Source organism: Apodemus sylvaticus, chromosome 4 (assembly GCF_947179515.1).
Source record: "Apodemus sylvaticus chromosome 4, mApoSyl1.1, whole genome shotgun sequence".
Lineage (NCBI taxonomy): Eukaryota > Metazoa > Chordata > Mammalia > Rodentia > Muridae > Apodemus > Apodemus sylvaticus.
Genome location: NC_067475.1, coordinates 62,541,790 through 62,561,751, shown reverse-complemented (window position 1 = coordinate 62,561,751; position 19,962 = coordinate 62,541,790). Strand labels below are relative to the sequence as shown.

The 19,962-nt window shown below is 48.3% G+C and overlaps 1 protein-coding gene across 2 annotated transcripts in view; it reads left to right on the top strand.

Moving 5' to 3' along the window:
* Positions 1 to 6,077: 6,077 nt before the first annotated feature.
* Positions 6,078 to 19,962, top strand: part of Igsf3 (immunoglobulin superfamily member 3) — an 89,337-nt gene continuing 75,452 nt past the window's right edge. For both annotated transcript variants that reach the window (XM_052179631.1, XM_052179630.1), the window contains exons 1-2: positions 6,078 to 6,181; positions 6,783 to 7,471. In XM_052179631.1, the coding sequence (XP_052035591.1) occupies positions 7,429 to 7,471 (43 nt within the window). In that variant the 5' untranslated portion in view covers positions 6,078 to 6,181; positions 6,783 to 7,428. The remainder of the gene's footprint in view (positions 6,182 to 6,782; positions 7,472 to 19,962) is intronic.

The following is a 19,962-nucleotide window of genomic DNA, read 5'->3' as shown; positions in this document are numbered from 1 at the left end:
GTGACAATTTCAAAATATTGGTTGCTTTCAAAAACACAGAAACACTATAAGAATATGTTTTCCTTTCAATCCCAGGTGTGGGGCATGGGGCTGTCAGAACTCAGAAGGCAGAGCCAGGAGAATTTTTGTGTTTGAAGTCAGCCTGGTCTATATAGTGAGGAATATACCCCACCACCACCACCACCACTACCAGAGGATTAAAAAAAGGACTGGGTGATTTATAAATTTTCATTTAGCTTGTGGTTTAGGGGATCTAAACCACAGTAGCATTGACATGGGCTTCGAGAGAGGGCCCTATGACATGTTGGCAAAGGAGAAGGGAACTGTGGATGTGCCAGAACGCTTGTGTGGGAGACTGAGCTAGAGGGCGAGCCACAAGCCCTACACAGCCTGCTTTCCTTCTTGTAGTGTGACACCCCCCCTCGCAGAGGTGGAGCCCATGATCTAATCACCTCTTTATGGTCCCATCATCTCTTAACAGTATGCCATTGGAACCACATTCAAACCATAGCCAGTACATCCCAACGTTTTGGCCTTTTGAAGCCAAGTTTTAGGCAGGTCTTGAGACATAGAATCTTCTAGATTGGCCAGGGGACCTGTACTTGTTTTGGTTTTATGAGACAGGGTTTTTCTGTGCAGCCCTGGCACTGACTCTGTAGACCAGGCTGGCCTCTGAATGCTGGCATTAGAGGTGTGTGCCACCACTGCCCACTGAACCTATGCTTTTAACTGTGTCTGCAGTAGCTCACACATAGTCAGTTTAAGACTTTCTAGTATTATAACCAACCTCATCTTGCAGAAGTTGGGTTCCAGAGGGTTCTTAGAGCATCATTTAAGGATCAATGTCTGGATGGGAAGCTGGAATTTCTGACTCTGGGCCCACTGCACATTGGAGATTGTAAGTACACGTTAGTATAGAGAATAGCTCGTGAGGCATTTGGCTAGGTTCTTTCCACAGACCACTAACATTTGCGACCTCACTTGCGGGTGGCTTCTACTGTAACCCACATTTCTAAAGATTAACCTTGTGCAACAAACGATAAATAGCTGAGCATGGAGGCTCACACGCGAAATCCTTGCACTCAGGGCATAAGAACTGCTTCAAGTTCGAGGCTAGCATGGACCACATAGTTCCAGGAAGCCTGGGATACGGAGTAAGAACCTATCTCAAAAACAAAAGAAAACAAAACATAAAAGCTTGGCACAGAGTTAGGTGTCAATAAACACAGGCCTGGGCACCTGCATTATCTTTTACAACCACCGTTCTTTATCTGGAATGAAAGAAGCAACTCAGTTTTGTGGAGAATGGAGAATGTTCTCTCAATAAAGTCAGACTTTCCCCTCTAGGCTAATCCAGCCATCTGAGCTCCAGGAGGCAAACCTATTCCCTTCTGTAACGCTAGGTGGCGCATCGCAGGTTCTGAGCAGCCACCTGTGGGCGAAGCCTTTGGGGACTACCCACTCTCTACCCTGGTCTCGAGATATTATAGTCTCTGTGTGTTTGAAGACAGATGGCAGCCAGTGTAAGCTATTCCTAGTCTCAGCTCCGGGATCCTTGTCTGTGTAGGAGGGTAATCACTGAGGAAGGTTGGCTTTCGGGAGAACTGTTCGGCACACACCTCGAGCCTTGCTTAGGCTGAGCTGTGCAGTGGGAGGCTCTGCTCTTTTCACAGGACACTTCCTGGCTCATTGAAGAGCAGTCCGGACTAACAGTGGAGGGGTGGGGGTACGATGGGGTGGGGCTTAGTCTGTGCCTGCTATCTTTAGGCAAAATGCTTTGCCCTCAGCTTTCTTTCATGTGACAGGGTGACTTTGGTAGACAACTGTTTATGTTTTTCCTTAAAACTTGAACATTTTTCTGTTTTGGCTTATAATTGATCCTTTTGATTATAACTGTCTGTGGGTCTGGAAGTCTCAAACTCATAGAATCTTTTGGTCCTACCTTTCCAATAATGAATTTTGTTCCCCACAGCATTTAATTTAAACACTGGGTCTGTGATGCAGGCAAGCCTGTAACCTCAGCTACTCAGGAGGCTCAGGCAATTCTAGATCAGAGTGGGTAACTTAGCATCCCGACTGTGTGTGTGCATCAGTGGCAGAGTTCTTGTCTAGCATGTAGGCAGCCCTATTCAGTCCCCAGGATCAGCAAAGCAACAATAGAGAACATGCTAATTGTCAGCTGATAAAGGTAGGAAGCATTTGGCTGTTGATATGGTTTAATGGGCAAGGGGACTTGCTGCCAATCCTGATGACCTGAGTTTGACATCCAGAACACACACAGTAGAGGAGAGAAATGGCTCCTATACATTGTCCTTCAATCTCCAAACATGCACACAAAATAATAAACGCTTTAAAGAATTAGAAATCAGGAAGAATTCTAGGAATGTCTAGAGTTCCTGATTCTCTTGAAGTAGGGCATTCGGGGACCAGGATCCTTCATGCCCAATGGTAGTACTGGGTTAGGACTCTTAGGGGCTGTCTTCAGTGTACCCCACCCCAGCCCTCCTTGTTGCGATTTCTCTATCTGGCTCCATCTGAGTTGAGTTCCCTGATGGAGATTAAGGGGTCTTCCATGACTCACAAAATACCTGCCTTGTTCCAGGCCAATTCAGAAGTTGAATTGTAAAGTGTTGTGAAGCAAGCCACTAATGTGCAGATGGGAGTGTGGTAGGTGGATGGGGTGGGTAGGTGGTGGCACAGGGTGGATTTGCTGACGGGTCTTCTGTACCTTCCTTTCTGTTGATGTCTTTGCTTCCCTAAAAACCCTGCCCAGCTCAGTTCTGAACCTGCTGCTGATCTGGAGGGACCACCAGGTTCCAGTTCACACTGACTTCATCTCATTGCCTCTGTGTCTGGGAGGCAAAGGAATTCTTTTAATTGTGCCTTTCTCTCCCTGTCCAGCAGTTAGCACAGTTCTCTGCATAATCCTACATGTGGAATGTGAGAAGAAGCCAGTCCCGGGAGTCTGCTTTGGTGGTGCGGGCCAAAGGCTGAAGGAGAAAGTTGCTTGGCATCCAGGTGATAGAGGATGGGCAGATCAAGAAGGAAAAACCCCAGGAACAGACAAGGAATTATGGAGTGTAGAGGGTCAAGACTGCAGGCCCAGGGAGAAGGCCCTGGAAACTGAGTTTTGAGGAGGGGCAGGGCAGCTTGATAGGGCAGAGAACAAGCTGGCTGAGATGGTCCCTCAAGAAGATTCCTTGAGCATGTGCTCTCTCCTCTCTTTAGTTCTTCAGAGAGCGCAACTGAAAGGCTTCCAGCCATTTGTTACAACTTTCACAGTGTACTCCCTTTGCCGAGCGATGGTGCTCACCTAACTCACCCGCACCGTGTCCAAGGCCTCTGCCAGCCAACACCCTTCCTCTCTATTCCCACTGAGCTGCTTTCTCAGTAGCCCATGACCCGGAAGAAGTGCTTCCCAGACTGCAAGGTCTCAGGGTCTTGGTTTCCTCTGGGCTTCTCGGATCACACTCCTCCCAATTCTCCTTTATGCTATGTTAGAAATACTTTTAATTTCAGAGCAGGTTAGCCGGCCTAGCCCATGCTGTCTCCTCCAGCTGGGGCTCTTCCTTCAGAGATTGCTGTTTTCTCCTCCTCCCTGACTCTAAATCAGGCTTCTGTTCTAATACCTCTCTGAGAAATCCTCCTTCACCATCTTACCTAGAATAGAATTTCTCTCCCCACCTCACCCACTAAACACACACACACACACACACACCACACACACACACACACACAGCATGCCATTGTGTTACATGTTTGTTTCATTGTCTCTGTTCCTCACAAGAAGGTACTAAGAGAACAGAGACGTTGCTTCACACACAGATATTTAGGAAATAAACACAGGAGTCCAGCAGGCAAGAGCTGAGAGACACCAGGGCCACTGTTGTCTTGGGGCAAAGGGAATATGTAACATACAAGAGGAGGTTTTTAAATACAATACTTTAAATATGTGATAAATATTCACTTTGATATGATAGGTGTATTTATAGTTCCATTACATATGCAGATCAAATGCCAAGAGTTGTTTGGGGATACATGATAATTATAGGGCAGACTGCCTTCAAGAAATTTACAGCCAAGGGGGGAGGGGAGGGCAGGGCAGATAAAGACTTCTCAGTTATCCGGGCATCCCCTATGGCGAGACCTTCATTGTCTTGTACAATAGAGGTATTGAATTTGGGGGATGAGTGAGTTATCAATATATTCATTTTGTGTATATATACGTGTGTGTGTGTGTGTGTGTGTCCATATATATGCCCAAGTGTTAGAACCCAGAGGACAACAACCTCAGGCATGGTCCTTCAAGGTCCAGATACATTTTTGTTTTGTTTTGTATTTACTTATTTATTTATTTATTTGGTTTTTTTGAATTTGGTTTTTTTGAGACAGGGTTTCTCTGTATAGCCCTGGCTGTCCTGGAACTCACTCTATAGACCAGGCTGGCCTCGAACTCAGAAATCTGCCTGCCTCTGCCTCCCAAGTGCTGGGATTACAGCTTGCACCACCACCGCCCAACTTGTTTTGTTTTTAATGTGGATTTTGGGGACAGACTCAGGCCCCCGCATTTCCATGGCAGTCCCTTTAGCAAACGAGCCGTCTCCCCGGCACATCAATGTACTCTTTCAGTTCAGTGTTTCGCTGTCATGCAGTCCAATGGGATGAAAACACTTTGTGAGCTCCTCTCCGAGTTCTGAAATCCTCTGGTTGTTTCTTTGGACATGGCTGTCAATCAAATAAAGGGCTTGGACCCCCTCAAACTCCAACCTTCATCCTTCTGTCTCCTCTGAATCCTGATCTCAGACACTAAACCTCTCTCACGCTCACCTAGACATTCTGTGGAGTCCACCCCCGGCCACCAAGGCTTCTCTGTCCCCGGAGCTGCCTGTGTGGTTACTTCCATTTCCTGGATTTTTCAACTACCCTGCTCCACAGTATCTCCAGTCTTCCGGAAAACTCTCCCACCCACCCTCTATTCCTAGGTCAAGTGGTTTTTCTAAAATGCAGCTCTGATTGCCACAGTTCTTTATTCAGACCATTCTGGGGCTTTCTCTCGGAGGTAAGCTTAAGGCCCAGCCCTTAGCCGCTCTGGCTTTGTTACAGCTCTTCCTGTCAGTCTTTCCTCCAGTCTAGTTAGGCCCTACAGGGCTTTTCCTCGTAGGTACTGAGTCTTTCCTCTCTGAGCATATAAAGTTCTGTTTCTGGGGGCCATGGTTGTCCCCTGTACCTCCTTCCCCCTTGTCCCATGGTTTTATACTCCTTTTCTGAAGGAGAAAGGCTTCCTGGGCCTTACCCTGCCCAGCATTTCACCCCAGGAACACCCTAGGGTTGGAAGCCTTCCTCCACACCATTGACACAGGGCCTACTGTTAGTGTTCCCCAGTAGAACACAAGTTCTGTGAGGGCAGTGCAATCCAACCTGCTCCTGCTCCTATAACGAGTCGTTTTTAACACCTTGTGTTTGATAATATTGAATAAATATGGAGGCATTTGTACAGCTAGCACTGTTATAAAATACTGACAGTTCATTTTTTTAACTGTGTGCTTTTGACATATGAGGCATTCCGCTAAGTGCTTTACAAGTATGACATGGACACCTCACACAACCCTATTAATCAGAGGTTATTTACTCTTTGTAACAGATGAGCAAACTGAGGCACAGAGAGGTTAAGCAACACAGAGGCTAACACCACAGCTACGAACCCAGGCTGTCTCTGGGGTCCAGATTCTATGCTAGAGTGAAGCACAATGTAGAGGTTCCTTATAAAAATAGACTCAAGTTTCCAACGAAGCGTTTTTTTGCTATTGTTTATCGGGCAAAAGACGCGTCCCCCTGGAGCCTAGGCTTTGGGAAGGGCCCTTGGTGCGCGAACCCGGGGTTAACTTTCCATCAGCTCATCCCAGGTGGTCCGCAGCTGTGTGCGGGTGCAGCCAAAGAGCTCCGAGGCGGTGGGCGGGGCGTGCCGGGGGCGTGTCCCCGTGAGGCCACCGCCTTCGCCCCTGCTCGCCTCTCGGGGAGCTGCGGGCCAGGCCGGAGCTGGAGGGCGGGGCCTGGGGCGGGGCGGGAGCTGGACGGCCTGAGCCGCTGCGGGAGGCGAGGAGGAAGCGGCGCGTCTTGGGAGGCGTGCGGGACACAGACGGGCGAACGTTCGGTTGCTGGGAGCTGCGGGGCCCCGGGCGAGGTGAGCGCGGGCAGGCGCTGATCGGGGTCGGGGACGCGGGGACCGTGGCGTGGCGATCGGCGTCCCGCCCCGGGCCCAAGCCCCTTTCTCCGTTGGACCCGGATCGCGCGGAGCAGGCTGAGCCTGCCACAAGCGGAGCTCCGAGCCCCCTTTTCGGAGCCTTTTCTTTGCCAGTGTCTCAGACTCAAACGCCGGGGAGGTAAAACAATAGCGGGCCACCTGGGACGCGGCGCGCCCCGGCTCCCACGGCCGGCGCCCCGAGTCGCGGCCCCGCGCCAGCCCCGTGGCGACCCGCGCTGCCGAGGGTGGGGCTGCCCGCCGCGCCCCACTTCGTAGACCGCGATGGAAAAAGCCCGCGAGTGAGAGAGGCATTTGGTGAAAGTGTTTTGAGAACAATCATAATTGCCCTGCTCTGGGCGGGGAAACTGAGGCGTAGGGCACGGAGGGTAAGATTTGTACAAGGTCAGGATGCACACATGAGCTGCCCTCGCCCAGGGAGGGGACCCAGTTGGCTGGGCTGGCCAGTCGGGGCGCTTTGGCCTCTCTCGGTTTTGCGGGGGTTGTGTTGGCCTTAGATAAATGTCTGTTGTGTTTGTTTTAGGAATCTGCGGGCTTTTGTGGGACCACTCTGGAGCTACCAAATGCCAGCTTACTTCGCGTGCCCTGGGAGGTTCTGGGGCAGGTGACGGCACTGTGACCTATCACCATGGATGGAGATGGACTTTTTGATGAAGAAATCCGAAGTGTCTTTATCAGTCAGGGTGTTTTGGCTGTTTTGGGTTTTGACAAAACCTGCCTGGTTCCCTTTGGGGGATCTGAATGAGAAATCTCAGACACCTTCACTGCGAAGCCAAGGACATTTCTGTATAATCAGCGCATGAAAGGATTTTCTCAGTCTCTCTTTCCTCCCATTTTCCTCGAGGATTAATCCACCAGAATCCACAGTTCCGGTGGAGACTGCAAGGCATATACAATGTGGCAGAAACCTAGAGCGCCTCTGGAATTGCTCTGGACCCTGCCTTAGGCATAGAGGACTCTTGCACACGCCACTCCCCTCCCCTGCCCCCAACTCCCTCTTTCTGACTACTCCGTCTTTGACTGGCTCTCATTTTCCCCCGTGAAGTTCTGTTTCCAAACTGTTCCCTGGAGCTATAAGTGGATTGGCAGTAATGAGAGATTAGGCGGTGGGAAAAGCACGGTGCCCTGTACTGTGTCCTTTTCCTGCTGCCGCCGCAGCCGCCGCCGACATGAAGTGCTTTTTCCCAGTGTTGAGCTGTCTGGCTGTGCTGGGTAAGTGACTGCTTATCAGTTCTATAGCTGTGAAAGTTTAACCCGATCTCATTGCTAATTCCTTGTGGTTCTCTCCCATCAACACTGGGTTTTGGGAGGCAGAGGGGGTAGCCAGAGTGTGACAGAGTGGATTAAAGTACCAAGAGAGTCCGTTTGTTTCTGACCCAGGAAGAACGGTGGAATTACTGGTTGGTTTAAAGCTGTCCTGGGCCTTTGGATGAAGCCCCTCACTTGCAAGGCCGTAGCTTAGGAATGGTGTGTGGGTAGAGGGCTTCCAGTGTCTTTACTTTTGTGTTGGTTTGCATCGGTTCCAGGGGAGTTACAACATAATTTGTACTGTGTTGGGAACCGTGGTTTCGTGAATGATGGTGCTTTTTTTTATTGTTGGGTTTTGGAGGGGGAAGGTGGGAGTGGGTGGGATGGGGGCTGAAGGGGTGCTTTGTTTTGCCTAAGAAGTCTATAGGCTAAGTGTGTGTTGAAGACACTAGTTCTGTGTCTCCTCACTAAGGAAGGCCAGCAGCTCATAGTCCTTGCAGGAGGGAAAGCAGCCAGTGAGCTGCCTGGCAAGGGGGTGTGTTAGGGCTGGTTTCCATGCCCTCAGAGAAAGAAGTCTGAAGGCTCAGAGTAGGAGGAAGAAGCTGTGGTCTCAGAAGTGAGCCCCCCCCCCCTCCACTCCTCCGTGCAGGCCTCCATCCTCTTGACTCTTCTTGGCCTGATGTCGAGCAATCTCCACTGTGTTTTTCCAGTGTTCTGGTTTATCATAAATTCCATAGCTGGCACCTGGTGCATTCTCCCCTCAGACCTCAAGAATGGACACACCCCCTACCTTCTCTGTGCGCCTCTCCATCCTCTGCATTCAGAGAAGTTACTGCTGCTGGACTCTTGCTTCCCCATTCTAGGTTTTTTGCACTTATAGAATTTATCCATGGAGAGCGTCTCTGAATTATCTGCACGTTACAAACATTAACTGGCATCCAGAATGAGAATGGACTTTAGCCTCGAATTCCTTAATTTCACCTTCATCTTGATTCACATGTGAGTCTCAGTAAGACATTCAAAGTCTGCATTTAAGGGATGTAAGATATCCTTAAAAAAAAAATCTTTATTGCCTTGCAGCATGTTTGAAACTTCAGTCAATGTGTTCATTCGGAGGAGGTGCTCAAACTTAGGTACAGGCTGGGATCTTTAAGGCATCTTAAAAAAAAAAATCTTAATATTCTGGCAACCACCTCAGAACAGTGAAACCAAATTCTCTGGATTGTGAGTTCATTAGTGCCAGCCTTTCCCTGCCCAGCATACATATGCACAGGCACACACGTGTGTCTGTGCGGTTGGTCAGTTTGTCCTTTTGTTAGGGTACAGAATCTCCACGTCTCCTGTGCGCTCAGGTAAAGGAAATCAGGAGCTGGGCTTCTCTTGGCCAGCCTCTTTATGAGTCTATATTTATATGTGTTGTACAGTATTTGTCACTGTGTCTCAGCTTGAATCAGCAGTTGGTGATTCATGGAGATTGAAAAGGACACAAACTGGGAAAGCCCCGCCCCCGCACCACACTTCCCAGGCTTGGCTGTGTGGTTGAGGGTGGGGCTCAGGGCCGAAGGAGCCGCCAATGGGACGACAGGGAGCTATGACATTTGTGTCTTTTGTTTCTTTTCTTTCTTTCTTTTTTTCTCTTTTGGCTGTTGAGGAAATGTGAGACTGCCTGCTGGTCTCCCTGCTGTCCCCTCTCCAGGTCCCTCTGTGGAGGGGAGCTGGGACCCTGGCACCCAGGGAGTGTAGTCATTTTCTCTCCACCCCACTCCACCCACCCCAGAGAGGCCCTGGAGGAAGCTGCGCCTGCAGGTGACTGGAAAGGGTTCTTGGGGTAGAAGCCCAGATCTGTGTGACAGTGGAGAGGCTGGAACCTGGGACAGGCACACGAATGCCCGCCCCGTTCTGAGCCCCTCTGAAGGATGTTCAAGCTCATGGCCTGTCGTCTGAGCGCTGACAACATGGCTTGGGAGGCCTGCCTCGTACTAGTCTTAACCTGGGAGAAGCACAGTGTGCTTGGGGAGAGAACAAAAACACACTCCAGTCTGGTAGTCTCCTGGTATAGTCTGATTCATGTGGTCAGCATTCCTGCTGTGTGATGTGAATTAATGCACAGTGTGAATTTAAAACAGTAATAAAGAAGCCCAAGGGTTTGAACCCGTGTGGGCCACATACCTGGAATAAAATCGTATAAAAGTTGAGTCAGGCTAAGCGCTGTGAAAGGGAGACAAATAGAGGAAATGACCTTTCTGAAACTGCAGATCAGAGCTAGAAAATCTTGTGACCCTGTGAGGAGGACCACTGGGTGCATCTGTGAGACGAGTGTGACCTCGGGCTTGTCTGTTTCTGCTCCCTTCCTTTGCCGGTGTCTGGAGTTTGGTTCAGGTTTCTCTTTTATTGCCTGTTTAGGACACTGATAATTCAAGTCTTTGTCCCTGTTCTCCTGACTGCTGAGTCTCCCGTCCTTTTGGAGTCCCAGGTGGCTCTTCCAGGCTCAGCCATTGGCTACCACCACCACCCTCATTTCCATTCCAAAGGCATCTTAGGCCTGGGCTGGTGAACAGCAGAGTCTCCCCTGTCTGGAATGGATGGAGCCAGAGGGGCAGAAGATGAGAGAGAGAGAGAGAGAGAGAGAGAGAGAGAGAGAGAGAGAGAGAGAGAGAGAGAGAGAGCGAGCAAGCACTCATCTGAGTGTGAAGAAGAGGGAATGCAGTGGGAGGAGAGCTGGGGGGACTGGCACCATGTCTGTGCCTGGGTGAAGCCCATGTGTGGAAATGTGACATGGCAAGTGTGGCAGCAGCAGGAGAGAACAAGGAAGGAGCTGTGTCGCCTTGACCAGGAAGAAACCACTCCAGAAAGATGTGTGTAGGCTGTGGATGCAGAAAGCGTGGTTTGATTTTGAGTACCGTGAAGAGCCATCCTCCCAGACCAGGGCAGATATTGCAAACCAGATGATCCCCGGAGGAGAACCTCGGGATGGTTAGTGGGTGTTTGTGTTCTTCTTCAGTGACCCCCGCACACAGTTTATGGAGTTTGGGAAGCCTTGTGTTTGAACAGGATGGGATCAAGTTATCACTTCCAGTGATTAGGCAGAGAGCAGAGGGTCCTTCCAAAAGAGATGGAAGGAAACTTTGATGTCTTGATAGGCATGAGCTCAGAGGCAGGATCAAGGTGATCAAAGGCAGAGGAGAAGGAGGACACAATGACAGAGGAGGGGTTTATGTCAGTGGTGGGGGTAGCCGGGATGGGTGGCGTGGTTAATGGATGAACCAGCACTGCTGGTCCTAACACCGTTGAAAAGGTGGTACACTTTGCTTCCTAAGACTATCTGATGAAGGTGCTGGAGAAAGGAATTCTTGCCAGGGCTGGCTAAGCTGCCTCTTGTGGTAGCCTGATTTCTATCATTATGACAAGACTTCTGACATGACTAACTCAGGGCTCACAGTTTTAAGGGTTGGCTGTGTTGCTTTCGGGCAGGGTATCACGATGTCGAGCAGTTTTGGGGAGGGGCAGGCGAAAACACTCATCTCATTGCCGAGGAATGAGGAGGAGGAGGAGGAGGAGCTGGGCTGTACTGTACTTTGTAAGGGCCTGTTCTCAGTGACCCCAAGACTTCTCTCTAGGCCCTGCCTCTGAAAGGTGCCATCTTTTCCCAAAACGACCACCCAGCGCCCCAAACCTTTGGATGTATAAGGGTCATTCAAGATCCAAACAATATAGCATCTTTAGACTGTAATAATGGTTGAGTCACCTCTCTGTACCTAGGGCTGTGTTCTGCCCCTTTTGCTATAGTGTCCACTGCAGCAGAGCTGCAGTTTTTACTATAGCAGTGGTAATATCAGCTCTCTGAACCGCAGTCCTTATTGTGAACCAAACCCATCACTGAGTCTCCAAAGCAACCCTAGGCAATAGGCACCTTACATTCCCATGCTTTTATAGATGATGATCCTGAAGTCCAAGGAGATTAACTTTCCTAAGATGGATTGCTGGCCAGGTTAATGTATTGCACAGCATTTAGGCCCCAGGCTCCTTCTGGCTTGTTCCCTGTGCATGGCTTTTACTCCCAGTATTACCTCAGGGTCCAAAATGGCCCTTCTAGCTCCAGCCATCAGGAGGGAAGAAAGGATTAATTGAGGATTCATGATGAAATTTGTATATTGAGAATACTTACCGGAAGGTATGTACATTTCTGTTTATATTCTTAATTGGCTTGAACCTGAACATAATGGCTATTCTTAACTGCAAGGCAGGCTGGGAAGTATGCTCATTTTAAGTGCTGGGCCCATGCTTATAACATGGGGTGGTTTGCTTTAAAGACAGTGCAGGTTTTGCCTGACAAATATCAGCCTCTACCATAGCCACAAGCTTGAAGGTGGCAGAGTAGAGTATTGAAGCCAGGAGGGTCAGTATCAAATCCTGTGTTCTTTTATTAAACAAGCAGTACCTTCTATGAATGAGGCCCAGACTCTGGCCAATAAGGAGCCTTATTGGGAAGACATGAGCTAGACGAACCAACAGTTGTTGCCGAGAAAGCAACATAAGCCAGCATGTAATTACAAAGAACATTTGTGACGTTTGAAGCGAGTACTGTGTTTATAGGGTGTTCTGTGCCAACACTTCCAGTACAGTGGCTTTCTGTATAAAATGCTTAAGGATGGCGCCTGTACATGAGCCCCAGAACTGTCTTTTGCCTGCCACCAAATAAGTGTTCATTTAATTTTTGGTCATTGAGTTCATAGTGTGCTCGTAGGGCAGAGTTCATTTAATTTTTGGTCATTGAGTTCATAGTGTTCTTGTAGGTCAACCTGAGCTAATAGTTTCCGTACTATAGCCTCCAGTATAAAATGCTTAAGGTTGGTCTTGTCTTGTGTCTGCCACCAAATAAGTAGAGGTTCAGTTAATTCTGGTCAGTGGGTTCACAAGGTAAATACACATGCTTTAGTTTGGTTAGCTTTGCAGTGCTAGGGGTGGATTCCAGGGCCTGGGACACCCAAGGTGCTTTGTTTACCATTGAGCTGTGTTCCCAGCCCTCGCACAGTAAATGCTGTTTTCCCATTTGCTGCCACGCTCACACTGAGGAAATTCAAAGCTGAGGGAGAGGAAGTAATTTTGCTCTAGAAAGAGCTGGAAGCTGGCAGGGTCTGGATTTGAACCCAGGTGTTTTGGACTGTGGCACTCAAGCCTACAATCTATCAAAAGTGGCTGCCGGATCTTATCTGTTCTGCGAGAATCCTTTGGGCAGTCCCACCCTATCCCAAGAAAGGCAGTTATATTGAAATAGAGCTATCGAAATGTTTAAAAAGAACTATGTGATATAGTAGCACGCCTACTATTAAACTAACAACCCCTACCAGCGGGTCTAATAAGCGTCAGTGTAGGTATAGTGACAAATGTTTGGTATTTTGGGGGTGTTTCTACTTCAGAGTATGAAAGTATGTGATTTGTACTTGGAGAAACCACTGATTCTGGAAACATTAGAAAACTGGGGCAATCAAAGGGATTGTTAAGGTTCACTTAGAGGCTAGTGAGAATAAAGATGCAATTTCCCCGCTTCAGGTTTACATACTTGCTGAATTCTCCCCACAGGCTGGTAGGGCTCTAAAGCAAGCCCAACCAAGCGAGCTGTGTAGCACTGGCTTTGGGAGAAACCTGGCTGATCTAATTCCTGAAGGTTGGCTTTGCACTTTCAGGGAATTTAGATCACCTGCATATGAATGCCTCCTTGATTTTCAAAGCCTCCCTAATGCTGGGCCTTTCCCGGTGTTTAGAATGGGCGAGGTGTGGAGGGGTGGACAGGAGTTACAATGTCGATGGGGAGGATAGTTTAGGGGCTGATGACCCCGGGACCTGAGGTGGAAGTGGAAGCTTCCGGTTTAGGTTGGATGATGCTAGAAAGAGGATGATTGTAGCTTGGAATGAATTCGGGATTTGGATTTAGAATCCAGAGCCCAGTCTGCTCTCAGTAGGCGGGAGAAGGGGTCCCAGGTGAGCCCCGAGGTGTCCCAGGCATCACTCCCGGGCCCAGAGTTTTAGCTTCCTTTGGGAGCTCAGCATTTGCCACAAGCAGACACCTGTTTCTTTGCTGCTTCACAGTGAGACACAGCAAATTCTTATAAAACGTTGATTTTTCAATTTAAGGAAATTTAGGACACCTGCGTGTGAATGCCCCCTGATTTTCAAAGAAATGAACAGTTACCTAAAAATCAAGCATGTAGTTGTTGAAAATCACATGTTGCCAAATTCCCTCACCAAGAACCCATTATTAAGTAACTAATTGTGAACCGCAAAGGCAGGTACTCAACAAAGACCTTAGCAGAGGACCTACCACCCCCCCCACCCCAAAGTAGAGTTTGTTTTCATTCTTTAACTCTGCCTTCAGAAGGGCAAAACTTACAAGCTAGAGGCATATTAGACAATTTAGTTTCCAGGCCATTGTCCACTCATACAATTATAAGTCTCTCTTATAATTTGCATCTGTAGTTATAGTAGCAGGAGAGAGTGATGAGTTTGGACCCTGCAAGATCCTAAATCGAAGATTGAATCCTATCAACTCTAGCCGACTTGAAGGTAGTCAGATGCATTTTAAAAAAAGCTTCATAATAGGCTTTATAATAATGAGAGTTCAGGTGAAGTTTCTGCCCAGCTCTTTAATTAAGTTCACTGGATAGTGTCTTCTCCACCATCCAGGTGAGGCTTTGCTGAGTGTGCCCAGTCCTCTGGGACATGATAATCCAAGGCACTGGTTCTCAACCTTCCTAATGCTGTGACCCCTTAATACGGTTCCTTATGCTGTGGTGACCCCTATCCATAAAGTTATTTTCATTGGCACTTCATAGCTTTAATTTTGCTATTGTCATGACTCATAATGTAAATATCTGATATACAGGATGGCTGATATGTGACCCAGACGGGTCTCCACTCACGGGTTGAGAACCACTGGTCAAAGGCCACCAGAGAAATGGTAAATTGATTGGCAAATAGACTGGCCAATACTGACCTCACACACTCTGAGAGGGTGGGCATCTTATGTTGGGGGTAGGGAAGCAAGGCTGGTGTGTGCCTTTCAAGAGCAGCAAAGAAACTTCTTTCAGGAGAGGAAGACGCTGGAGAAGCTGGTTATTGTTCCATCTGGAAATGTTTTCTGAAACAGCTTACATTTTTGACATTTTAGGGGAGGGACATTTCTGGCAGGATTGTGGGAACTTCTTGGAGGGCAGGGAAGACTGTCAGTGAGCCAAGTCCTCGTGGTGCCAGTTGGTAAGAATTGGAGCAGACGATCCGTATGGAAACTGGGTTTTGGGGTCAGAGACAGGTGGAAGAGCCCAGAAAGTTGTCAGTGGGAATCCTGGTGGGTCACTGAGAGGAGTAGGCAGGGAGTTAGTTCCCAGGTGGTCGCCAGAGCTGGAGGAGGCCAGAAGTAGAGGGAAGGTGCCTGCCTGCCCCTGAGCCAGACGGAGCTCAAGGTTCATTCTGGATAACCAGAGCAAAGGCAGCCAGCAAAACTGGGGATTCAAAGAAGGTAGCGCCTCACCGTGCTCCCCTTGCCTGCAGGTGCTCATATAAATGAACACTATTGAAACAGGGAAAAATAAGTTCCAAAGTGATTCTGGTTCTATGTTCTTTTTGTGGTGATTCTCTGATGCTCTTTGCCCGGCCTTGCCTTAGGTTGGTGTTATTTTGCATACAGATCAGTGTTTGACTGTAGCACCATTATCTGACACTCCAGAGTGCTGTCCTCTGCCACCTCCTGTGTGTGGTGACCCCTGTTCTCTGCAGAACCTGGGTCTAGAGCAGGCTTCCGACCTCCGTATTTCTCAAGGGTCCTGTTCTGTCATTCCTTCATTTCTGAGAGAGAGCTTCCCATTCTGAAATCTTTTTTTCCCAGAGACAACATCTATTCAGTAATAATTAGTGTACCTTTCCTTTGTGAAAATTAGCAGGGTAGCTCACCTTCATATGATCCTGCCATTAGGCCTTTGCTGTGGGCAGCAGAGATGGCTAATGTCTACGGGCACCTGTATATGGGAGTGTTGGCATCTTGGTCCTGGTTTTGGAGTGGAGGCACTCTCAAGTATTTTGAAATCACCTTAAAGGTGGCCAACCTGACCACAGTGCAGCTCGAGGCCTCTAGGACCTGGGGTAAGTCAATCGTGTGTGTCCCTTATGTATATTACTGACCTTGATTGACTTAGCCAGGAAGCACTTTCCGTGGAGAGAGGGAGAGGAGCCTACAGCTGAGTTATCACCTGGGCTTCAGGTCACGCTGCTCCTGCCCTGCCCTGCCCTGCCCTGCCCTGCCCTGAGGACTCTCCTACTGTTTGCTAAAAGACTTCTAGAGAATGTACACATTGTGTAATCAAAACACCAAGTAGGGCTCCGTAAATACTTGTGACTATTCCTTCTGTCCAAAGGGGAAGCGAGGAGAGAAAGGGAAAGAGACTTTCAGAGAGTGAAATGTCTGTCTCTTTGCTAGGACCCGCCCTGAGGGAAATGTTGAGCTTTGTTTTTTGTTTTTGTTTTTGTTTTTTTAAACAGAGCATTTGGTTTGAATTAAGCCATAATTTAAAACTGTTAATAAAATGCTGTAAGCTAGAGTGTTATATAAAAGTAAGAAGATGAGATACTGGTTTTAATTTAGATGATAGCGTATATTTACTTTATCATTTTTTTAATTTTGAGTCTTTGTTTTTTGGCAGAGGTAACAAGAACATAACTCTGTTTTAAGATATATAGGGGCTGGGGGCTGGCCCAGTGCTATCCACTTGCTTTAAGGGTGGCTGAATGTCACCCCTAACACTGAAAGAGAAAAAAGGAGAAATAAGAGAAAAAAAAAGAGAGAAATTAAAAATGTGGATATTGCAATCTTTGTCCCACACCCCTTATTGGTTTTGATCTATCTTCTTTATGATTAGTATATAGTCTCGGAGACACTGCTGTGTATACTCAACTGCACATTTTTCTTACAGAAATGGAACCATACAGAACGTTCTGTTCCACAACATGATTTTAAAGGGGTGATTTACCTCAGTCCTTTTTTTTCAGGCTTAATTTTATAGTCATATCAGAAATGATTTGCTTATTTTATAGCTAGCTGAAGCTGTAATTTGTAAAGTCACTGGGGAATCGTGAACTCATTCAGTAGCTATACAACGGAATAATTTCGTCTCCCCCCTCATCAGGCAACCAAGAGTCATAATAAAAACACTGGCCTTAGACGTTAGTGTATTTAATGAGAGTAATCGACTTGTTTATCCTGAATATCTCCTCAGAAAAACACATACATTTGACAAATTAAGTACTTTCATGTTTTACTGACCAGTTTGTCATAATGTTGAAATAATGTTAGATTAAAATGAAACCCGTTGAGAATTTGTTAAGGAGACAGCAGTAAACACTGGGTTTTGCATCCGACTCAGTCAAATGTTCTTGTTTGTTTGGGAGCTGGGAAAAAATGAGTTTTCCATTTTCACGTGACTCCAACTTACCATGAAGGCAACGGGCCTCCAAGCTCGGGGTGGTGGATGGCCCCTCACTAAAGGCTCACCCAAGGAAGAGACCTTCTGCTGCTGCGACATTGTCTTCTCTGCCTCAGAGCATGACTTACTTCCCTGGCTCACCGGTAGGACTTTGCAGAGCCTGGCTCACCTTTCCACTGCCTTAAAAATAGCTGCTGTTTTGGAGGAATGGATGGTTGTCGGATTCACATATCCTGGTGGAAACTCTTAAACATCAGAGTCTGACCTCTCATCCTTCAAAGGCGAGACCACCGGAGGAGCCCTTTTCTGTTAGAACCTACTGTAAGACTCCCTGACACCATTTATCCATCCACCCAGCAGACATTTGAGTGCCTGCTCCGTCTTCATTGTCCCCTTATCTCCAATGCTACAGAATTAAAGTTAGCACCTTGGTGGACATTCTCAGTGGTCACCTGATAAGTATTTTAATCGATAATAATAGGGGGATTCATTTAAAACACTGACACAGTGTCTCTCTCCACCTCTCAACCTCCCTTTCTTCTCCCTCCCCCCACTTCTCCATCGCTAAAGTAAGCCTGGTCTTTTTGGCTGTCATTTTGACATCCTTACTTCCTGTTTGTTTGTTTTTTTTCCCCTCAGTTTTTTTTTTTAAGATTTATTTATTACTACATGTATGTAAGTATACTGTAGCTGTCTTCAGACACACTGGAAGAGGGCATCAGATCTCATTACAGATGGTTGTGAGCCACCATGTGGTTGCTGGGATTTGAACTCAGGACCTCTGGAAGAGCAGTCAGTGCTCTTACCCACGGAGCCATCTCTCCAGCCTCCCTCCCCCATTTTTTTTACATTAAGCACAATACAGCAATTTATTTAGATGCTTAAAATGAATATAAAGAGAGCCCCTCAGTTTTTTAATGGATTACTAATACCCAGCGCAGCCGTGACAAAGGACCTGTAGGGAAAGGATTTAGAATATTGCTGATTGTTGAGAGATGGAAGTAATAGATGACACAGGGGAAATTCTTCCTGTTGAAAATTTGTAAGTATCTTGAGCCCTGGATATGTAAACTCTTCCTGTTGCCTGCTTGGGATGCTGTTTGGATATAGGGACTGACTGTTGTTACTGACTACTGGGGATGCTGTCTGGATATGGGGACTGACTGACTTTAATTAATTATTTTATTTGTTTACATTTCAGATGTTATTCTTCCTCCCAGTCTCCTCTCCGCAAACCACCCACCGCTCCCCCTCCCATTTGCCTCTAAGAGGTGCTTCCCCACCCACTCCCCACTCCCACCTCACCTCTCCAGCATTCCCCTTTTCTGGGGCATCAAGCCTCCATAGGACCAAGTGCCTCTCCTCCCACTGATGCCAGATGTGGCAGTCCTCTGCTTCATATGTATCTGGAGCCTTGGACCAGCCCATGTATGCTCTTTAGTCTCTGGGAGCTCCGAGGGGCTCGGCTGGTTGATATTGTTGTTCCTATGGGGTTGCAATCCCCTTTAGCTCCTTCAGTCCTTCCCCTAACTCTTCCATGGGGGAGGGGGACTGACGTTTTATTGACTGTCAAGAATGCCATCTTTCTTGCAGGAACTGAGAGTTTCACCCTTGCCTCAGAATTCCTAGGAAACCAGAATAAAAGAGAAGTAGAAAAGAGGCATGCTTCCCATCAGATGGGGAGACAGCGCTCACACCAGACTTCCCATCAGATGGGGAGACAGCGCTCACACCAGACTTCCCATCAGATGGGAGACAGCGCTCACACCAGACTTCCCATCAGATGGGAGACAGCGCTCACACCAGACTTCCCATCAGATGGGAGACAGCGCTCACACCAGACTTCCCATCAGATGGGGAGACAGTGCTCACACCAGACTTCCCATCAGATGGGGAGATAGCGCTCACACCAGACTTCCCATCAGATGGGGAGACAGCGCTCACACCAGACTTCCCATCAGATGGGGAGACAGCGCTCACACCAGACTTCCCATCAGATGGGAGACAGCGCTCACACCAGACTTCCCATCAGATGGGGAGACAGTGCTCACACCAGACTTCCCATCAGATGGGAGACAGAGCTCACACCAGACTTCCCATCAGATGGGGAGATAGCGCTCACACCAGACTTCCCATCAGATGGGGAGACAGCGCTCACACCAGACTTCCCATCAGATGGGGAGACAGTGCTCACACCAGACTTCCCATCAGATGGGGAGACAGTGCTCACACCAGACTTCCCATCAGATGGGGAGACAGTGCTCACACCAGACTTCCCATCAGATGGGAGACAGTGCTCATACCAGACTTCCCATCAGATGGGGAGACAGTGCTCACACCAGACTTCCCATCAGATGGGAGACAGTGCTCACACCAGACTTCCCATCAGATGGGAGACAGTGCTCACACCAGACTTCCCATCAGATGGGAGACAGTGCTCACACCAGACTTCCCATCAGATGGGGAGACAGTGCTCACACCAGACTTCCCATCAGATGGGAGACAGAGCTCACACCAGACTTCCCATCAGATGGGAGACAGTGCTCACACCAGACTTCCCATCAGATGGGAGACATCGCCCATACCAGGCTTCGCATCTGATGGGAGACAGTGGCCACACCCACCCAGCTTTCTCCATGTCCTAGAGTTTTGGTGGTAGGATTGGTTCCTCTTCGGCACCTTCCATCTGTCCCAGTCTGCCATGGGACTTCTGTTAGAATGGCCACAGCCCTGCTGGCTCCGCCCTTGCTGGCCATGCTTTTACAGCCTGTGGCAGCTCTTGGAAGGCGTTCCTCTGCACTTTTCCAGCATTCACGTTGGACGCCAGGGTAGCCAGGGGCTTCTTTCTCCTCCAGGAATCTCTAAGTCTGAAAGTTCAAGCTGTTTAAACTGTGACTGGTGGACATGGCTGTGGCCCAACATAGCCCCCGAGAGCCCGAGTGCCAGATCTGTTCTCTCACTGAGACCATGCTTGCCTGAGGCCTT